The sequence below is a fragment of the Halichoeres trimaculatus genome, unplaced genomic scaffold (genome assembly GCF_033239565.1).
Source record: "Halichoeres trimaculatus isolate MK-OKI-2021-1 unplaced genomic scaffold, fHalTri1.1 fHalTri1_scaffold_23, whole genome shotgun sequence".
NCBI classification, from domain to species: Eukaryota; Metazoa; Chordata; class Actinopteri; order Labriformes; family Labridae; genus Halichoeres; species Halichoeres trimaculatus.
The window spans coordinates 5,027,384-5,049,424 of NW_027437201.1; the positions used below are offsets into that span (position 1 = coordinate 5,027,384).

At 40.8% G+C, this 22,041-nt stretch overlaps 1 protein-coding gene across 1 annotated transcript in view; it reads right to left on the minus strand.

The window, feature by feature from the left end:
- Window positions 1-17,228: 17,228 nt before the first annotated feature.
- LOC141785564 (poly(ADP-ribose) glycohydrolase) overlaps window positions 17,229-22,041 on the minus strand; it is a 30,181-nt gene continuing 25,368 nt past the window's right edge. The window contains exons 16-18 of the mRNA XM_074663932.1: window positions 20,642-20,747; window positions 19,549-19,677; window positions 17,229-18,288 (exon numbers count right to left, since the gene is read on the minus strand). Coding sequence (XP_074520033.1) covers window positions 18,125-18,288; window positions 19,549-19,677; window positions 20,642-20,747 — 399 coding nt within the window. The 3' untranslated portion in view covers window positions 17,229-18,124. The remainder of the gene's footprint in view (window positions 18,289-19,548; window positions 19,678-20,641; window positions 20,748-22,041) is intronic.

Genomic DNA, 22,041 nt, shown 5'->3' on the forward strand with positions numbered 1-22,041 from the left:
CTGCTGCCGTTGCTATGACACAGTTTGTGTAAACTAAAAAATTCTGTTGAATAAAAACAAATGTGAACCAAAAAAAAGGTGTAACATTTAAAAGCAATCAGACAGAAAGCAGAAGCACAAAGGGACAACTTTCGTATCCTAGCGTAACTAAGCTTGAGTGAAGTGCTCAAAAATGAGGTCACGGGCACTACCAACATATATGAAAAAAAAGATGTCTCCAGTGGAAACAGGCCCTTAACCTCTTATTAATGCTTAAACACTGTCTGTACATTTTGAAGCACATCTTTTCAGGTCAGCCTTATTCATTCTTTGTACATCCAGTGACTTCATAAAAATCCACCAAATATTCACTTTTTTCCATCTGTTAATACATTTTTTGGATCCATGATTGGATGATTCTTGAATGTCTGATGCCTTATTCTGTTTGGGCTAAATGAAGAATCAAAAACACCGTGCACTCCTGTACAAGTCACCCCACACTTCTTATTTTAGCCGTCCAGCCAGGAGTCTATTGACAGAACGTTAAGCTGGGTCATATAAAGCCAGCGCCGGCAGCGACCAGAGCTTCACCGTGAGAGGAGCAGCAAGTGACAAGCCGTGGTGTTGAGATCAATGGCGGAAGCCCACCTGGAGATGGATGATGGGAGTACATTACCACTAATAAGTGTCTGCCACGCTGCAGACGGAGACAGAGGCTTACCTGCTGGCTGCTATCGACTCACAAGGGGAGCAGAGCTGTCCGTCCAGATTCCCTCCCCCCCTTTTTTATGGAGAGTCCAAGAGAAATGAAAAGCCACTGAGGCTGGGTTTCTTCTGAGGGTTATCTCTGCAGAAGCATCGGTTAATGAAATGAATTTTAAAAGAATGACATTTCAGAGAAGAATCAAAGCATCTGCACTGAGCTGCTTCTCCAGCTGACCAGGGGACAGCTTCAGAAACAATGAGCACAGCAGCTCTCACAAATCAAGTCCGGCGCTGTAACCACTAATCACCTTGTAGTCCTAATGAGCCTCTGTAATTGAACATGTGCACATGAATCAAAAACAACAGCTACGAGATTACAATCTGACACGTTACAACAGCCAATTACTTACACTGAACCTGTCATCCAAATGTTATCCCAATACTATTAATATGTTACCCCCAATCCAGAAGACGCGGGCAATGATGCGGCCATCTTTGAAAGCGAAACTCAGCTTGACATTTTCCCTCCAAAATGGAACAAGGAAGAAATGTCCCAATGTTCGGATATTGACATTTAACAGAGATTTAAAAAGACTGCTCCACTGCCGGTCTCACAATCTTTCAATTAAAGTTGAGTCTGTATTAAAGCTGTCTGTTTTCACTCATGAAGGAGTTCTGATAATGGCCATTCTGGCATTTATGAGGAAACTGCTCCCAGGCCAGGAGCTACATTTACACACCATCTTGGAGCCTAATTGGGCAAGAAGTGAAGCCCCATTAAATAATCCTCCACAATGTTCAATATGCCAAGAGCTGAAAGGAGGCTTCCAGCGAGGCGGTCCCATTTAAAGCCCTGGTACAACAAAATCCTCTCTATCTCAGCATCATAAGGTGGATGAGCGGCGTACGAAAAGATAACGACAGAATCAGGAGGTACGCAGAAAAAGCAGTGTTTGTTTATTTTAGATAATTCCTGGCTTTGCAATTATCCTCAAACAGGAATATTAGCAGCTGCAGATACTGTTGCACATCACCCTCAAGCAACTTCAAGCTTTTCACTTCAGTGACTGTCACCGATTTCCTTTTGACACCTCATAATGAGGCTCTGCTTCGTGACAACATGACATCCATTCATCTCCAGCCACACTACTTCTTAAATTTCTTTTCCCCATCTGTTCTTTTGTTGTGCGTGGCTACTTGTTTTCTCATGCTTTTTCCAAAACAATAATCCATCCCCAGGCTGCATATCAGCAGTAACTCAAGCCACGCTACTGTAAACGCGGCGCCTAAACAGTGTTGGCAACGTATGATTCATTTTGTGATTGGAAGATCAATAACCAATTTGAAGATGACCTGGTGGAGAGGATCCAGATTGCCGGGGCCGCGCTTGGATGTGCGGCGTAAATCTCGGGTGGTGGATGTGCATCTCGGCCTGCCACACGCTCCTGCTCTCTGGGAATGATTTATGCCTCGTTTTTGCGGCATGTCCTGAAGCGGTTGGGGTCTAAAAGATTGGTCGGAGCTAATTTGAGTGGCTCCAATGAGAGAAGGAACAGTGTGAGCCACGGGGTCGGGGCGTTGCAGCTGGAGAAAGAGCAGAAAGTCGTGACTGGTCTGGAAGACAAAACCTCAAAGATCATTTATCACAAGCTTTAAATTTATAATCAATACAAACACACCCAAATAAAAGCCTGATTTCTTTTATTTCTAACTAGATCCAAGCATGGATGAACAGAGGATGTGCGAGTTCATGACTGGAGTTGAGAAGGTAAGTGGTTCTGCCACGCCATCGTCTTCAGACCAGAGTCAATCATCCAGGAAAGCACCGCAAAGAGACAATGTTTAAATGCTCTCCTCACATCGGAGTAACAACCCCTCATCCGCCTGCATGGCCTCCCAGTTCAGCATGAGAGCAGCTCTAAGAGAGGGTTGCATAAGTGCCAAACGTGAACGGATCCAAGTCGACAGGAGGGAGAAAAGTTAGATGGAAGGAACTCATTAGAAGCACTGCACTCTCCTCAGAAACCCTGTCCTGGTAATGCAGAGAAATTTGTGAACTGGCCATGAGTTCTGACAGATATCTCACAACGCCCGGCGAGTGAAAACAACCACCAGGCAGCTAATAGCTTTACTGTCATGAGGGCAAATAAAAAGGCATGAGTTAGCATGCATGCAGGCTCAGTGGCTTTGGTCACAGGAGACAGTCCCCTCACTCCTGAAGTCCCCCTATCAGCTCTGCTCTGATGCCAGGCCAGATGTGAGATGGAGGGATTGTTGGTGTGAGGGAAAAAGGGGGTTGACTGAGGAAAAGAGGTGAAAAAAAAAAAAAAAAAGGTGTGCTTCATTAAGTGTTCAGATCCCCGGTGGCCATCTGTCCCGGTAGCCCCGTCCCCGTGGAGCAGAGCTGTGTGGTTTAGAGAGGAGATGAACAGAGGCAGGCCTGCGCCGAGCTGCAGCATCTCTGAGCCCACAGCTGCCAGTTGCTCCATCACACTCAGGACTCCAGTAACGAAAGCACACGCGATGGAGCAGCACCCGTTTCCTGACTCCGCCAATTATGGCGAGCCATTAAGAGGAAGGAACGCAGCCTCAACAGATGGGAGAACAGAGGTGTGTTCATTCGCTTGTTTGGGGGAAGAGAGACAAAGCTTATGGAGAGGCTGATAGGAAATTTTGTGCCTGTGAAGAAGGCATTTTAAAGTTTCCATAAAAGTTGAAGCTAATGATTAGCTGTGCTATAGATGGTTAACAAACCTTTAGACACAAACAAAGAATGAAATTTAGGAAAGTTTCAAGAGATGGTTTTTCTTGGGGTGGGGTTGTTCGAGGAGCTCAATGATGTCTTTAAACTTATCCTTTTAGATTCTGTTTGCTCTCTTTATTTTTATACTTTGCACTTTAATATGATTAAGTTTTGTATTTTAGTACATTTCTACCTAATGTTTAAAGTTCAACCAGTTTCCATTTGTGGGCTTTTTCTTCAAAGATGGAAAAAAAAAGAGAAGATCTAACCCCATACAATCTTTACCATTTAGCTGAAACTAACCATCGTCCTCATTTGACCTTAAGATAAAACCCAGTCCACCATGGGTGCCATTGATTTATCCTTAGTGGAGACCGTATCAAATAACCAACAGGGGGCTCCCAGTCAGCTTGTCCCCTGTGATGAGAAACCAGATGGGGAACCAGCAAGGAAGCTAGAGACCAGATCAATTGTGTCATGTAGTTAACTGTTTAAAACTCATAAGTTAACCCTATCTCTAGTCAAATTACGGTGCTTTGTTAAAGTACTTTTCACAGATAAAACACAAACTGTACATCCGCCTTCAATGTTACACCATCAGCACATGGATCAGCTGTTCAAGTGTATCATCATTGCTTACACTCCTGAACCACCAGGTAACTTGGGGTCTATCCTGTTCTCCATCCTTGCGCAGGCCTTTCCCTTCCACTAAAGCCCTGTTTCCACCAAGCAGTCCAGTTTGGATCAGTACACTTTGGTACGGGTTGAATTGGTAAAGCCTGATCCTGTTTGTGTTTTCATAGTCAACCATGCCTTCCTCTTGGTAGACCACGTGTAAATTGCAAGTGACTAGCCACATAATCCACCTAGTGGCATGACGGCATAGCAGTGTACCTGCTAATAAATCCAACGAAGAAGAAAAACGCAACACTGGCTGTGTCTCTCCCGATTCACTATATAGTGAACAGGGCATTTTGTTGTGCTGTCCGAAATCTGAGTGAGCATGGTCATTCACTTTATAGTCCACTAAATGTATCCCACAATGCATTTTGAAAAGTAGTATATTAGCGATGCTCACTATATGAGCTCAAACAGTTCAAACAGAACGAATGGCTGATTACATGATTACTGATTACTGAAAACATGAAACAACATTAAAACCGTCCGAGAATAACACTAAGCTCTCTGTTTAACTTTCAGACGAACATGTCTCACAGCTTCAAGCTGAGAAACAAACAACACGGACGTTAGCCGCTAAACCGTTCATCACGGGTGATGCATTCACTGGACCTTGTACTTCTCAAAGACAGCATAAGTTGCTGTGTAAATATATGGTTCATTAATTTTATAAATAATTTGTAATAACTGTTTCTGTTATATTTGTCTGTTGCAGAAAATATGCTACGCATAACATTAGTTATCACTGAAATAAATACTGTTTTGCTGTGTTTGAGAAAAACAATAAATGTTAAATCCTCAGCCGTCTGTGAGCAATGCGAGAGTAATTATGTCACTGTCGGCTGGGGAGTGAGTGAGTAGTGTCCGACATGTTGTTTTAATTTAGCTGATTGAGTGGACTACATAGTCCACTACATCTAATTCACTTTATAGTGAGTGGTGAGTAGGGAATGAGTGAATGATTTCAGACTCAACCACTGTAAACAAAGAGCAATGATGGAAGACATCCAGCAGTTCGTCTTCTTTGTGATTGGCATGTGTCATTCTTTCGACCAATCAATGGACTGCAGTGTTTCTAGCTCCACCTTCTGGGGTCAGATAAGTATGTCTGGCAGCCCAACAGAAGGGTACCAAAAAGTGAGAAGGTATGGGTCGGTAATTTGGGGACCTGTCCTGGTTTTGGTCGAAGGGAACTCCACAAAACGCATGCCGTACTACGACGAACCAAACTGGACCATGTCCACATGAGTCTACAGTAAACAGCTGTTTCAGTGTTGGGCACAACAGCGCTAGAAACTGTTTTCCAGTGTCAGGTAATCTTATTAACTTTTTCAAACCTTAAAAGCGAGTAACTATAGCTTATTACTTTTTTAGTTTTTAAATTTGCCCAACACCGCTAGGTATGCTACGAATCATTGAAGGCTTTTCTGTATTCCTTGAACCGAGCAAGTGTGCCTGAAGATTCCTTCTTTCTTTGATAGCTACTTATAGCTTCACTTACTGAAATTTATGTTTGTATTAGATTTTTTTCTTTTAAAAATAGTTCAATTACGTATGGACTTTGACTTACACCTATAGGGTTTATGGTTTTACTTTGGTGCCAGTTCTCTACCCATTTTCTCAACAAGTGGCTAAGCTGTCGTGAAAATTGTTGAAATCAATGAAAGTGACAGAAATATCTTGGGAATATCGTCATCACCCAAGATGTCTCACAAAAATGACCATAGAAAGTAATCACTGTGGACATTTCACTAAATTTATCCCTCATTGGGTTTCACACTTACAGCTCACCATGACCTCATACGACCCCTCTGCCAAGTAAAAAAAATACTATTTGAATCAATCTAAACCAGCTAAACTGACGTCTGTGTCTCTCTAAATTCTACTCATGAGGTGAAATTCCCACTGAAATCCAAACAGCCCCGCTGGGAACACTCGTTATGATAAACTAACACTGCATTGTTCACAGGGGAGATTCTCCTGTAATGGTCTTGATCTCACCACTCAGAGGTTTGGAGTGAAATAGAGATAAATAGAAGTTAATGGGTCACTCTGCTTTCCAGATTTGGTTCTGGTGCTCTCCGTACATCCTCCACTTCATTTGTGTTTATTTACTTTCACTGGGCTGTGAAGGCAGATGAAGGAGGAGCCGAGAGAAGGCGAGCCGCGGCTGTAAAGTAATGGTTTCCGGCTTTAATGAGCGGCTGGGGATGGCAATATCTGGTGACAGAGAGGGTCCCTCTGCCGAGCCTCTGTCACAGTAGAGAGGCTCGTCCTAAATCTCGCTCTTATTGCTAGCAGCAGCGTGACAATATCTCACTCTGGAGGCGCAACTTCAGGTTTTTATGGGTGCTTGGGTAATTGAACAGCAGGCGGAGAAAGGGTCTATGCATTTAACCGTAAAGGAAGTGTAAGCAGACTAAATGGTGAATTGATATTGGTATTCTCTCTTAACCCTCCCTGTGTTTCCTTTCCCTGGTAGCAGTTTGTCGATAAGACATATCCTCAAACATGCTGGGTTCGGCACTGGAGCGATGGTGTTATCTGAGCTACGTGTGTCCTGGTGAAAATAAGCCTGTCATTTTAGTTCATATGTAATAGAGGACAGGACTGAGGAATGACAGCGGGAGGGTTTTATGGCCCCTAAAACCACACTTGTCAGGGAAAGCAGCCTCGGAGACAGCTCTGAGGGGCAGGACAAATAGGTTTTGTCACTGTAGTTTACAATTACCTAACGAAAAAGATGGACTGTGTGGCATTTAGAGCCTCTAAACTGAGAAATATCAGGTGGTGCGGACACATTGTTGCTCTAACAAACATCAGGGTGTGAAATAAAACTGCCGAGTCAGAATTCAACTTCCACAAAAAAAACACATTTTTTTTAATCGTACCTTTTTTAGACGTAAAAATGACTTCAAATTGGCACCTTCCTATGTATGATGCCATTATCATTGTGTCCTCTTAACTACAAATGAATAAAGAGGTTAAACTTAGTGCAAAGATGAAAGAATCTGCACTTTTCATCTCCATTAGAAGTCTCAAATCCCCCAGAGTCATGATACTAGAAATCACTTCAGCATGTCTCATTTATGTCTTGATTAAAAAGGATGTCTCTGTAAGAGCTGTAGGGCTTTCAGAGAGGAAATCTGATTAATATTCAGTTTAAAAAAAAAGACCCAGTGGGGATTCACTTTCTAACCAGGAAATCTTGAACCTCCTGTGAAGCCTGGCTGGAGAATCAGCTGTGCTTTAAAGTGACGTAGGCACAGAAACAAGACGAGTACTTGAGGTCACTTTTCTTGAATTTCTTCCCTTTTTTTTTTCTCGACATACATCCTGTCTGACTTCCAATAAAGGCCTCCTTGTTGCATTGTGTGCTGCCAGCCTAACGGTGACAGCTCCATAACAAGCCCGGTGCCTGGAGGTCCACTCTGCCACAGCCACTCTGAGAAGAACCAAAGGCACATGCGACAGCTCCCTCCTCTCTGAAGGCAAACACATAAAGAGTGGACCTACGACACGTGACAGGCCGTCCTCGAGCGGCTCTGTTCTGCTATTCCCAACACTCCGCTGTCACTGAATCCTCACATATATGCAGCAGTAACATATAAAGCTCTGTGACTGCTGTACTCCATACTTAGTCAATCATTTATCATGCACTGACTAAATTTCAAAAAACTACAGAGAAGGTAAAACTGCAAAATGTGTAGTTTTTTCAAGAACAGAAGGAGGCTTGGAACTGTTTATGTATTTCCCATAGACTGAAAAAAAAAATGGACGTCCGCTTGCTCAGCTCGAAGTGAGGTCGCCACAAAAACTGCTCCCCCTGGTGACTGGCTGCAGTATAGGTGAAAAAAAAAAAAAATCTGTCTCTCCAGTCATTCCAGATGGGCTGTGGTCAAACTTTAAAAAATGAATACGCCTCATAGTAATGTTTCTCATGTCCGATTGTTGTGGTGATTTGAAGATATCATTTGGCTGCTTTGTATTCAAGTCCCCTTTTTTCTGGAAAGTTTCGTTTTCAGTAGTTATAAGAGGTTAAAAACAAGGTTTTACGTCACCTTTAACGATGAATGACAGCTGCCGTTCTTGTGTATTTTTTTCTGGAATTGTAAAATATGTCGGGAGGTAGAGTCAAGAAGTGTTTAGACTCTTGAAAGAAAAAAAAAAATTTATTATTCTTGTCACCTGGCTCCACTCAGATTCTCCCAGAATCCCTCACAGTCTTTACTGCGCAGACTCTGGCTGCACAACTGCTTCAATGGCTGTGTCTGTGATGGGGGTATTTTGGCTTCAAAACCATACAATAATAAATGGCGGAGCCACACTGTCCAGTCTATGGTATTTTCCTTTAATGACGAGCTTTTGTAATGTGTTGATTCTTGAAACCTTTTTGGATAAAGACTGCATTTCCCATGAGCACCGTCAACACAACTCTTTCAAAAGTGCATTTGTCATGAAGAAAAAATAAATGGGAAACAATTTACCTTTTTGATACTACTTAACTTTATTCAAGGCAGCTTTATGCTGGATGCAGAGTGATGGTGTCACATGCTGAATTGCAGCTACGTAAAGTTATCTACTGCAACTTAAAAACAAAATTTGTAAACTTTGTGTCATGATGTGTGCAATCCATTAAATATCCGAATTAAAAAAATATGCATAAGGATGAACTATTTTTCGTGCACCCCATGTATGAAGGGAACAGACCTTGATGCTGCATGACTTCCCTTACTCTATACTACCTTCTTTTCAGCTGTACTATTGGATAAAGACAAAAATACCCCCCCCCCCCCCCCCCCCCAAAAAAAAAAAAAAAAAAACCTGAAAAAAAAGGATGTTTTGACCCTCATAGAGCATTGAAGCATTTAGTCGTCAGCATATAGATTGAACTAAACATAGCAGCCTGTATCTATGCCCAGACATTGGCGAGGAAAACGGACTGTTTTTTATTAACCGTAAAAAAAATCAATTAGCGGTTTGCATGAGCCAGGTTAATGCCCCAACAGAGCATTCAGTTTAATGGCGGTATACCCCAACATTACAGGCGTTAATGGCAGGATTACCGCCAAGTTCAGCTGTTTAAAGGGGAAATTGTGCTTATGCGTTACCGTTAAAGGCAAAATATGTAAAGACAGCAGATATTTATTAATTAGGATTAAACTGAACCTTTGGAAAAGTATGACAATGTAGAGCTACACAGCAAATTTAGAATTAGGAGACACAACATTTTCAGTTTGCAGACAATATAAGGGAGGAAACTGAAGTCTCAAATGGCTCACTGCTGTCAGTTTTGCAAGTTTGCTTTGCTCTTCAGTTTTATGCATCTGGGTCCTTCCAAGAAGTGTGTGATGAAATATTGGAGTTCATCAAACAGCTACTTGTAGAGTTATTCATGGAGTTACTGAGGAATTGCAGTGGTGCTTGTAAAAACTCAGAGCAGCTTTCATGTTGCTCATTTTATTTTTGAGGTCTTCTACTGTGGATTCAGAAACACCACACAATTTACTTTGTTCAAGATCTTTTTCCAAATGTTTCCTTACTCTTTGACTTGCTGATAACAGCTCTTTATTTATGTACAGTCTTTCTCATAAAACAGCCATCTATTCCAGTGAAATATGTTTTTCTTGATCTCCTCTCAGTCACACCGTTACCGCTCATTAGGTTTATTGCTGTTTATGCACAGTAGGAATGCATGATTCCATTTTGTTTTAAGGGTCTTTCTAGGGGGTTCCTCTCACTTATGACGCAATCTACGCCTTAGGTGGCCAATTATTTGCAGTTGTGCATGCAGCTAATGCTATAGCCAAACAGGCCGTTCCATAAAGGTATGTTAAGACTAATGATCCTGTTTCTTTAAAAACTGAACATACATATAGGCCCTGTTTATAGGGCTCCCCTATCAAAAATAAGATTCTCACTCTGTTCAATTACCAGTCATAAGAATGAAACATTATGTAAAAAGAAGAAAACTCCTTAAGGTGCCTTTACAATGTACAGTTTGACCAAATCTTCAAACTAATTTCAGACACCTGATATATTACTTCACAAACCAAGGAAGCACAGAAGTCAAATATATTCAAACTGACCTTGATTTATTTCACTTCTCCCTCTCTTAATGACTGTTGCCATCCCGTCTGAAAATGATCAAGGCAAAAGCCTGTAAAATGTCTCCTTTGAAATTAGCAGGAAGCATCTGTCTCTGGCACCTTTGGATCCCAGAGAGAGACATCTGTCTGGTTTGGTGACGTACCAAAAGTTCAGCATTAACGTAACACTTTATACGTCTTATTCTAACCTTCTGTAAAAATAGGTGGAATTGTGACAAATTTCAAAAGTTACATAAGTGGTTTCGATATAATTTCATGTTTCAAATGAGGTTCCAGTGTGGAATCCTTCCCAGGCGACGTAATATATGTTTCTCTATCTGAATTTATGATTGGACTTGTTTAGACACAGAGCAGATGGTGGCGGGAGCAACAAGTGTGCAATTAAAGGCCTGAGGAGATGCCTTCAGTTCAAAACAGAAAACCTCAGGAAAATAAACCAATTCAGCCTCACAGCATTCAATTAAAGGTTCATATCTGGAACATTGGAGGTAAAAACTGACATTTCAAACGTAACATTAAGCCAGAAAAGCTCATTAAGAGCTCATGCAATTTTAAGTGGGGAGCAATTTACAGGCTGTCACTAAGGTAACGGTTTCTGCATTCACTTTAAATGGAAAGTGCTCAGACACTTGGTTTACATGACTTTAAATTCAAACTACAACAGAAGTAGTAAGCCATATAGAACAGCGTCTGCTTCTCAGGTGGTGATTGGCTGCTCTTTCCTCCTGTGTTTGAGCAGCAATGGCCTTGCCTCATCTTTCATTCAAGCTGAGTCAGCATCAATCACATGACACTCCTGTGATAGATAGGCAATCTAATAACACAAGGAGCAAAAATAACTTCACTCACTCAATCCTTGACCTTACAGAGCGAGCAGTCAGTTTGCTTAAAAGCTACAGCTATCACATAAAAATGGATTTTTCTTCCGGATCAATCGCTGTGGAGACGTTTGAGCTCAAACGGCCACAGAAAGCTGTCACTAATAAATAATTGCGATTGTGTTGGATTTATACACCGCCTCCACCTTCTCCCTGATCAGCCCATATTTAAGACAGCGTTTTGGCTGCAGGCTATTCACAGCCAGTAAAAGACAAAGCAAGCAGGTTTTTGAGGCAGTGAAGGAACTGCCTTCAGATGAGGAACCGCCTCAGCATGTGTGAGAGCCGGAGGAGAGAGACAATTATCATCAAACGGGAGAGCGGCTGTGACACTGCTGAGACGCAGCACAGGACACAGGAAGTGGTGAAACATTTAGGTCACGCTGAGTTCAGACATGCTCGTGGCTACAGTGGAGAGGGTTGAAACGTACAGTCGAAGCAGAACTTGTTGTTCTTGATGACCGTGACAAAAATCTGAGGAAAGGAAGAGACGATGGGAAGCAGGAACCTTTTTGTTCAAAACTCTCCCTTTAATGTAAGCCAAAGACTGTACAAAAACATGGATGGAGCGACTCTCCTGAGTGAGGCCAAAATCTTTAAAGCTCCCTCATTTGGCTGACTGCAGTATGGGCCTCGAGGCAAGCTTCTCCATTGTAACTGATGGAATATAGTTCACACTAGAAAATTTAATTACACTTTAGTTATTTCTCTAATAGCACACTCCCCTCCTGTTGCTAGGCACCGCTTGAGTTGCAGTTTGTTACAGCAGCTTGTTACAGCAGCTCTCTCTTTGTTGTCCTTTAATTTTACACACAAGTTTTCAGTTTTCAGCAGCCTATAGCATGTTGATGCTAACTGGTGCTAGGTCCAATGTTCTCTACAAGCTGAGAAGATGCAAGGATGATATGCTAGTGGTACAGTGGTGTGAGCTAAGAAGAGACATGGACCTGTCCGTCCATCCATCGTTACGGGGAATGCAGGATCTATTTCCAACAAGATGGACGAGCTAGTGGGGCTAACTCAGCACCAGAGGGAATGCCAGAGGGCAGAGTGGCACCAAGCTATTCACAGAGACATAGCTAACAGCGCTACCATCAGACAAAAATGCCACATTGAACTATTTTACAGCCTCCTGTGGCCGGACAGGATACAGGAGAGTGAGATTGAAAAAAACTGATGAAGAAGTCCAGCTCAGCCCTGGACCCTGTGAAGGTGGAGGCTGACAAGAGAATTAAAGCCAAGCTGTCGTCTCTGATGGTCCTTTTTTTTTTTTGAGTTGACACTTATTATATTATTCCATTTATATCCTGTGAAATTTGACACTATATACCTTTCTTCTTTTTCTGCTGTGACTCTTAATTCCCATTCAGAAATTATTAAAGGACATTATATTCTATTCTATTGTTTGCCTTGTAAGTTACTACTTGTTTTGCTAATTTACGTTGCAGTGTTCATTTTTCCAGAGGTTACTTTTTGAGTATTTATTTGATGTTGACAAGATCACCGGTTGATTCCTCCTTTTCAGTCTTGAGTGGATCAGCAAAAAAAAAAAAAAGAAAAACCTTACACACCATTGTTTAAGTTTAAAACAAAAATGTGCAAAAATGCTCATTTTTAGGCTAGCTGGATATAAGCTAAACACACTGCAATTATTTCTAGTTTAATCCAGCAAAGTTTGCACTTAACCTCATTTTTCTTTTACATTATTGAGGTTCCATCTAGAATTAATTTAGAAAAAAAAAAAATTCTTGGTCTAGGATAGAGGTCACATGAGCTATCTGATTTTTTGTTATTATTAAGTGATTACGTAAATATATGAAGATCAAGACTCATCTCTACTCAGTACCAGTGCCACTAGATGCATGCTTTGGGTATCCACAGGGGTAGTATTTTGGCTTCACTTTTCGCAAAAGGCCAGGGGTGTGTCGTCCATATAAATGTAGTGTCTAATCTGACTAAACTGTATAAAAGCCCTAGTGAAAATAATAATGAGTCTGTCACAAATTGAAGTTTTATTTTATGGGATTTTGTTTCAATGGCCAGTTTCTTTTATCTGTTTTAAACCTAAAACTGACGATATCTGAATATGACTTTTACATGTCAAGCATCTCTGCTCATACTGAGAACAACAGTAATAATTCATGATGTATCACTTGCAAATGAGCTGCATCCCACAAGTAGTCCAATGCCCCAGGTGTAAACGCAGCATTCATCTTTTTTTCATAGAATGCATTTTTATTATCACAGAAAGGACAACGTATGAATAATTAGTGAAAGGGAGCTCATGACAACGAATCCTATTTCGGTCTTATGTCTTCATTCCAAACAAACGTAAGCCACAGCTCGCAGGGTTTCATCAAACATATCAATATTCAGCTGGTGACGCCTTTAATCTGCAGCCAAGAGAAACCTCGAAGAAGTCCTCCAAACACCACAGGGGGTTACTGCTAATAATCCAAAATGATAAGGAAATATGAAGTAAATGACTCCTAATGAATTTAAATAGGTCTTCCTGTTTATGATTACATCAGAGCTGACCTTATTGGATAGAAACACGACATATATAGAAACATTATGGAGGGATGTTGTCCCAGCTTCAAAAGGAATCACATGATGAACTGTTGGATGCATTTTATTTGTCCTCCGGGGTTCATTGATTAATTAAACAACAGATTAAAGACATCTCTGTGTTACTGTGGTGCTTTATGGGTATGATTATTTAAATTAAATGTACAAACTGTTCCCATGCTTAATTGGCTGTTTTCAGGGTTTATTGTTGGTTGTTGTATGTTATATTTCAATATCAACTGAATTTGAAAGACTGCTTTTCTAGAATTTTATTTCTTCGGGACTTCTGGTTTCCAATCTCCCACAATGCAATAGAAAGATTCTAGGAAGCCAATCTACATGGTAACTGTAATAATAGGGCTTCATATGTCTCTTCAGAAACCAATGGGTGACATCTTTGTTTTGTATATTGATTTTTTTCATCTCTGAGAAAAAACAAGTGGTTTTGAATTCTTGTAATGATTCTGTTATTTGGGTAACTTTCTAAGAGGAAAAAGAACATCTAATGGCAAATAACAAATTATTAAAGAGGGGTTACTGTGCTTTATTTTGTTTCTTTTTTTGGACATTATACTGTCACTCTAGTGCCCCCTGTAGTAAAAACCCTACTTTTCTCACACAGGTGTTTTAGAAAACTCTTATTTCATTTGGCTGCAGTCTCTTTAAGGCCCCCTGCTCCACAAACCCCCTTACCTCTGATTGGCCAGCCTTCTGGAGGCCTGTCAGGGGGCGGAGCTCTGGTTAGACTTGGATTCCCCAGGCCTTCCCCTTCAAAGCACCATGAGATCTAACCAGTTAGGAGGTTGTTGCATTGCCGTCATCTTCACTTCACTGGCTGCCTGTGACTTTAAGAATTGATTTTAAAAATCTTGTATTGGTTTATAAATGTTTAAATGGTCTTTCCCTGCCTTACCCCTCTGAGCTTCTTCACCTGGACTCACCCTTTTGGTCCCTCAGGTCAGCCGACCAGCTGCTCCCGCAGGTACCAAGGTTCTTTTATTTGCTTTTAGTTGTTTCTAGTATGTTTTTTTATGTGTCTGTTTTTTCTTATATGTTTTTATCTTTTTATTTTTATCTACCTGTACAGCACTTTTTTTTTTTTTTACAGCTGTGGTTGTTTTTAAGAGTGCTTTATAAATAAAGTTGGTATGGTATGGTATCGTTATGGCATGGTATCGTTATGCATAAACCCCTGCAAGTCTCGAAAGATCTCGTGTTACTTTTAGAACAAGTGTTTTGATCAGTTTACAGATTCTACAACAATGATTTCTGCAACATATGAAGTTTGAAAATCAGCACATTTAGTCTGAACATCCAGCATTGTTCATGTTGGATATGAGAAAGCATAATAACCCCCTCTTTAAACAAAACATCAGTAAGCAAATAAATGTGTCTTTTCATGTGTAATCATGTTTAAAAGACAAATCACTGTTCGTGCCTTTCTAACAGATGGTAACTAAAGGTCAAAGTCACACACATGGAGCTCACTGCAGAGGGATCAATCCAGTGGGATACAACTGTGTGTTTATGGTGGATCCCATTGAGATGGATGCCACCAAAGGTTTGTTTTGAACTCAGCAGGCTACAAAGAGAGACCACCTACCTGAAGTCCTGATTCCATGAGGGCAGGCGGCACCAGGCTTAGAGACGCCTACACCTAATTCATTCACTTACAGGCTCCCAGGGGTCCATTCAGCAAGGCACATTTAACTCAGATTCAGCTAAAAATATTTAGTCGATGAGCCCCAGCTGACCGGATGATCTGTAAATAGAAAAATAGATTTCTTAATAGAAATGGAAGAACACAGAGATGGTTTTAGACATGACACTATCATTATAAAGGGTTTGTTTTAACATTTGATACTGTACATCTACTAAATTCAAGATTCATGATTTAATACTTCACATCACATCACATGTCGACACTGTTGATAAATTGACAACACTCACACACACATCAACAAAGACAAAAAAAGATAAAATCCACCTGTCATTTAAAACAATCTAGTAAAATTGATCAGACAGTAAAATACAGTGGGAAAAAAAAGAGTATTGAACGCATCAACTTTTTTCTCATCACATTTATTTCCAAAGCTGCAATTCAAACAAAATTTCTACCTAACATTGGTATTAACTCAAATAATCCACACATGAAAAGAAATCACAACGTTCAGGTCCATAAATAATGATTATGTGAAATTAAGTGATAACACAGGATAAAAGTATTGAACACACCATGGGAAGGCTGTATACTTTGGCAAGGAAATGCACCATACCACCTGAAATCTGTCAGTAATTATTACTTGAACTTCCAATTAGTGCAAACCAACATCAGCTGGGCTAGAGCAAATTGATGGTCCTATAAAAAAGGTTGTTTTTTCACCTAACAGTTAAATACGACATACCTCATGATGGGTAAAGGCAAAGTGCTCTATGAAGACATTAACAACCTGATTGTTGCTCAGCATCAGAATGGAACTGGTTACACCACCTTACCATCAACAGGCCACGCACAGGAGCTCCTTGTAAGATTTCTGACCAGGGAGTCAGAAAGATAGTCAGAAGAGAACTCAACGAGCCAAGGACCACCCTGAAAGTGCTCCAGAAAGACTTGGAGGCAGCAGGTGCAATTGTTACAGAGAAAACAACAGGCAATGCACTCCACCGCCATGGCCTCTATGGACGCTCAGCCTGCAAGACTCCATTCCTCAAGAAAAGGCATGTTGAAGCTGGTTTAAAGTTTGCTAAACAGCATCTTGACAAGCCTGTAGAATACTGGGAGAATGTTGTCTGGTCAGATGAGACCAAAATTGAACTTTTCGGCCGTCACACCACATACCATGTTTGGAGGAGAAATGGCACTGCACATTACCCAAAAAACAATTGAACACTTGTGGAAAGAACTAAACAAAAGGGATCACCAGATGGCATCAAAGAATATTCTAGATTTAAAGACAATCTGTGCAAAGGAATGGGCCAAAATCACACCTGAGCAGTGTGGGCGACTAGTTAAAACATACAAGAAGCGTTTGGAAGCTGTCATTGCAAACAAAGGCTTCTCCACTAAGTATTAGACGATTCTAAGTTAGCGTGTTCAACACTTTTTTCTTGTGTTATTACTTAATTCCACATAATCATTATTTATGGACCTGAACGTTGTGATTTCTTTTCATGTGTGGATTATTTGAGTTGATACCAATGTCTGATAGAAATTTTGTTTGAATTGCAGCTTTTGAAATAAATGTGATGAGAAAAAAGTTGACACGTTCAATACTTATTTTCTCCACTGTATGATAAATAAAACCGCGAAAATAAATACAGGTGCTTGAGAAAGCAAGATACAATAAAATTGCCCCTTGATAGAAAATGGAGCACTTACTTGTCATCAAACGTGAACACAGGGAGCAAAATGGTCTCACCTCTGAGACGTTCATCAAACAGCTTCTTCTTGATGCAAATGAAGTCGTGTTTTTATTCAACAGACAGAGAAATCACCCAGGAGCTCCACTGCCCGACTCTCCCCCTCCGACTGGATGTTCTATGATCTCCTCTTTACTTAATGAGGTGTCATGTACAGTTTATATAAAAGGTATGACCTTATTAAACTCTGAGTGAGAGGGTGAAGCAATAACTAGGGGAAATATAAATGGCACAGTGCTTAGGAAAGTCATTCAGCTCATGGGACGAGAAGCTGTCGTTGTGATTGTTTGGGGATGAAAATTTGTAGCTCTGTTTAATCCGGATGGGAATTATTAAAAATTGCAACCTCACATTAACTCCAAATTGATTTATTGAGAACATTTTAAAACTCAAAATCAACAAAAAAATTCACTTTTCACTTCAGTCCATCCTGCAAAATTCAAGAAGCAAACAAATCGTATTTTAAGTGCATTTTGTTTCAGAGCTGGTATCGTCCACCGCACAGCAAAGAACCCAGGTAGGAGACAATTTCTCAGAGAGCCAGACTGCTCTTTAAATCAAACCGCTTTCCTGTGAGTGCTCCCAGCTCTCCAAACCCGCCTCTTGTTATTCTTTTCCTTTAACTTGATTTCTGACAGCCAATTCAATTAAGCTGGATATGTGTGGGTGTAAAAAAGGCAACATGACAAACTCAGAAGATGGATGGCAACCTTTGCTTCACCATTAAAATCACGATTGCGTCGTATTGAAGCTCAGTCCATTGGCGTATTACCAGCAGCAGTAGCAAAATGAACACAGCTTGGACGACAGCGCGAGGCAGGGTCATAACTAATCACCTTCAGCTGCTCGGCTGCTCTCAACCAGGATCTGCATTGCCAGGTTTTTCATGTGGAGATGGCTTTTAGTAAATCCACGAGAGTTGATTTTAAAAAGTCCAACAAAAAAATTAAAGGGAAAGGCATTATGATAAGGCAAATTGGAGATGTTGTAATTTGGCAAATGTTTTCCACCGATAAGGCTGGTGACTCATCAGCCGCATGACCTTAACTGCTGTCTGCAGGGACGTGTTGTCTGGCCGAGTCACCCGGCGCCGGGGAGGAGCTGACCTGCCGGTAGATGAAGGAGTAGAGGCTGACGTCAGGGCGCCGGCCGAGGCAGCTCTTACACACTGAGCTGTAGTACTGGCCCATGAGATCATACACCTCCCCTGTGGAGGGAAAAAGATGGTGTAACAGCAAACTTTCAAACAAATCACAAGCTTTCAGGAGTAGTAACTTTTTTTTTTTACCATTTTATAAATCACAGTTCATGAGAAAATCTTGAACAAAAATGTTCTCAAAAAGTTAGAGATAGACCGATATGGATTTTTCCGGGCCGATACAGATACCGATTATTTGTGGCCAAGAGGGCTGATAAGCGATACTTGAGGCTGATATCAATTTGCAGTCAAAGTAAAAATATTTGTGTCAAAATTTTTAAAAATACAAACTGCAACACTCCGCAGCATGTTTGAAAACATAAAAAATAAATAGCTCAAGTTTTCAACAATAAATAATTCAATGTATCTGCAATAACTGCAATAACTGTAATAACTACACTGCTGATTGGCTGTTACCTGAGCCATGGCTCTGCTTGTAACCAATCAGATGGTACTGTGGCTGCATCAGAGCTGCAACAACGCAATTTTAAATTTGTTTCTTATCAGCCGTCAGATTAAAAACAGGCCGATGCTGATATGCCTCAAAATTAGGGATGCACGATATGATCGGCACAATATCGGTATCGGCTGATAAAAGCTTAAAAACACGTTTATCGGTATCGGCAGATATGAAAATTTCTGCCGATATGCACAGCCGATAAGGTGCTATTCAGTTAGGATTATTATTATTTTCCATCTGAAAAATAAGCTCCTTAAATAAAATGTAGCACTTCATTTATTTGCACTGCAGAGCTCTGTGTCTGTCACCAGGTTGTTACAGTAGCTCTAAAATAATCAAATGCAACTTGGTTATGTTTAAAAATGCATTGTACATTTAAAGTTCATGTGACCTAAAGAAATTATTTTTCTGTATTTCATTACTAAATGTCTTGAGTTTGAAAAAATAATACATTTCTTATTTATGGTAAAATCAAATGTTTTTTGTCTTGTTTTATGTGTGTTTCTTAAACAAATAAGACCGTCACAATAAGGGTAACATATACATTCCAGTACAGGATAGACTTAGCTTTCTTTACAGGGAAAAAAACAAACAAACTTGTGATTATCGGTATCGGTATCGGCCGAAAGGGGTTTTGATATATCGGCATATCGGATATCGACAAAAATCCAATATCCGGCCAAATATCGGCCCGATAATTGGCCCTGACGATAATCGGTCTATCCCTACAAAAAACAGATCTTGTAATCATTTCTTGCCATCAAAAAAATATGCACGAGAAAAGTACGAGAAGGAGTCATTTGCCTCACCGACACTGATCTTCCTCTGAGTGAGGAAAGAGTGCATGTTGTGGACATCTGTCATGAGCTGGCTGTCACCGAAGGTGAAGTAGGCCACATCTCGACCCGCCTCGGCAGCTGCCAGCATCTGGAGGAGAGCTGGAGGAGAAGAAGAAAGACCTCCACAGTGAGAGTGGTGCAAAATCTGCTTCAATACCATAACAAGCTCCTCTTTTTGAGAAAATTCTGGTCCTTTTATTCAGAAATATGCAGTTACGTTAAACAAATAAAGGTCTGGGGAGTCAGCCTTTAGAGCATCTGTGTACAGGAAAAGGTAAGTGAGCAAGGGAATAGGTCTCATCCCCACCGAGAACTCTGGGTTAGTTACAAAGAGAGGCCAGGCCTGGCCCCGGAGAGCTGTGAATATTTTAACAGACTGGAGATATGTCTGCTGATTAATGAAGGTTGGGATGGTGGCGACTTAATGAGCAAAACTGAATCAACATTTTCAGCTGAATATATCGACACTTCAGCAGTTTCCCTCTCCTGAGCTGTTCCAACGTCTTTAATTTAAAAAAGATGATCGGACAATTAAAAGATATGTGGTGATATGAGGCCAGGCAGGGTTAAACCGAGCTGGTGAACAGCTTTGAATTAGGAGGCTCTTCCCATGAGGCGTGTCATTAAGCAGACAGTGGGAGCTGACGCCTATGGAGGGATCAGCTTATTACCCGTTACGCAGAGTGTTAAAGTTTGTAAGCACAAAGCCTGAACAGACAGAGAGAAACAGAGAAGTGTCCTGAAGCTCCCGCTGTGTGACAGTGATACAAAGCTCAGACAAGGAGCTGGAACAGATTGATGGACTTGAGCAGGCGATCAATTTCACTATTAATGAAACATATTAACTTTGTCATTTGATCAATAGAAGGAAGGCGACGAATAGACCTTAACTAAATGAACGCATTCCCTGAAGACAAATGGATGCCCGCGCTGATCTACTGGAGCTTTTCAATCTGAAATGTATTCTGTGATATCACGGTACAGAGTCTGCTTAGACTGCTAAGTGAGGTGAGGATGATGGGAGCACTATTTTTCTTCATGGTAGACCGACGTCACAGCTTGCCTTTCAGTCGTGTGTCACCACCAAAAACTCCACAGCCCCAGTTCCCCGTAGCCACCGCTGCCAGGTTCTGGCTCTGATCCTCAGGACGGGCGAAGCCACAGTACGCCTAGAGGAAGAAAGATTAAAGGGAAGATGAAGCTGGTTTTATCAGGGAAAGTAATACAAACCCTGCACGTCGTTGACAATAGCTCTGTTGTTTAATTTCGTTTGTCTTTATCATGCTGACATAAAAATACAAGTACAAAATAACAATAAAAAACCTCAAACAAATAAAAGAAGCAGAAAAAAGAAAAAGTCTTCTATCTGCCACTTTACTCACAAAATGTAAAATAAAAACACAATCAGAAAAAATAAAAATGCTGTCGGCAAGCAGGCCTTTCGTCTTTCCATTAATTTTTTTGACAGAAATACAAGCAAAGCAATCCACAAACTTAAGAGCAAATTTCCATCAAACAAAAGAAAAACAGAAAAAAAAACATTTTTTTATCATAATTGTTATTCATATTTTTTTTTATTTGATTATTATTTTCTTTTCAGTAGCAAGGTTAAGAATATCTTTCATCCCTGCACTGGTTTAATATACTGTTTTTGATAGGTTTCATAATTGTATTGGAATCCTTAACGTAGCTTTGTTGAAGTTACGATGATGTAAAGAGGCGCGCAAAAAAAGATACAGAATGCCCACCTGACAGCCCAGTCAGCCTCTATGCACCTGATTACAATTTTAAGACTATTTGGAAAAATTGGAGGAATTTACATTTTACACAGTTGGACCTTATGAAGATTCTAAATCATGAATGGGAGTGAGACAAAAAAAAATGAGTAAGCGTTTTATTCAAAACAACAAAGTGAAATACTCTGTTCATCACCTGATCAAAAGTTCAGAGCACAGCCTTTAAAAGTAAGAAAAAAACCCTCTAAAACATAAATAGTTTGAAGAAAGGACTCAGTGTGAACGTTGCTCCAAGTGGTGAAGATGTCTTCATGGAGGATCATCCTCTGTCTGGACCTGATGTCCATTTCTGTAAACGTCCCTCTCCATCCATCCCCAAATGTTGTCAGAGTGATTTAGATCAGGGGAACATCAGGATGGTCCAAAGAGTGAGCTGATTCCTCTGGAAGAAGTCCTTTGTCAGGCGCCCATTGTGACCTGCAGCGTTGTCCTGTTGAAAAACCCAGTCATTCCCACACAGACCAGGGCCCTCAGTCATGAAGGAGGCCCCCTGCAACATCTCCACAGAGCCAGCCGCCGTTTGACGCCCCTGACCAACCTGAAGCTCCATTGGTCCATTGAAGGAAGAAGCCCCAGATCATGATGGCGCCCCCTCCACTGTGCCGTCGTGAAAACATCTCCAGTGGGATCTCCTGGTCATGTTAGTAACGTTGAAGCCATCAGGACG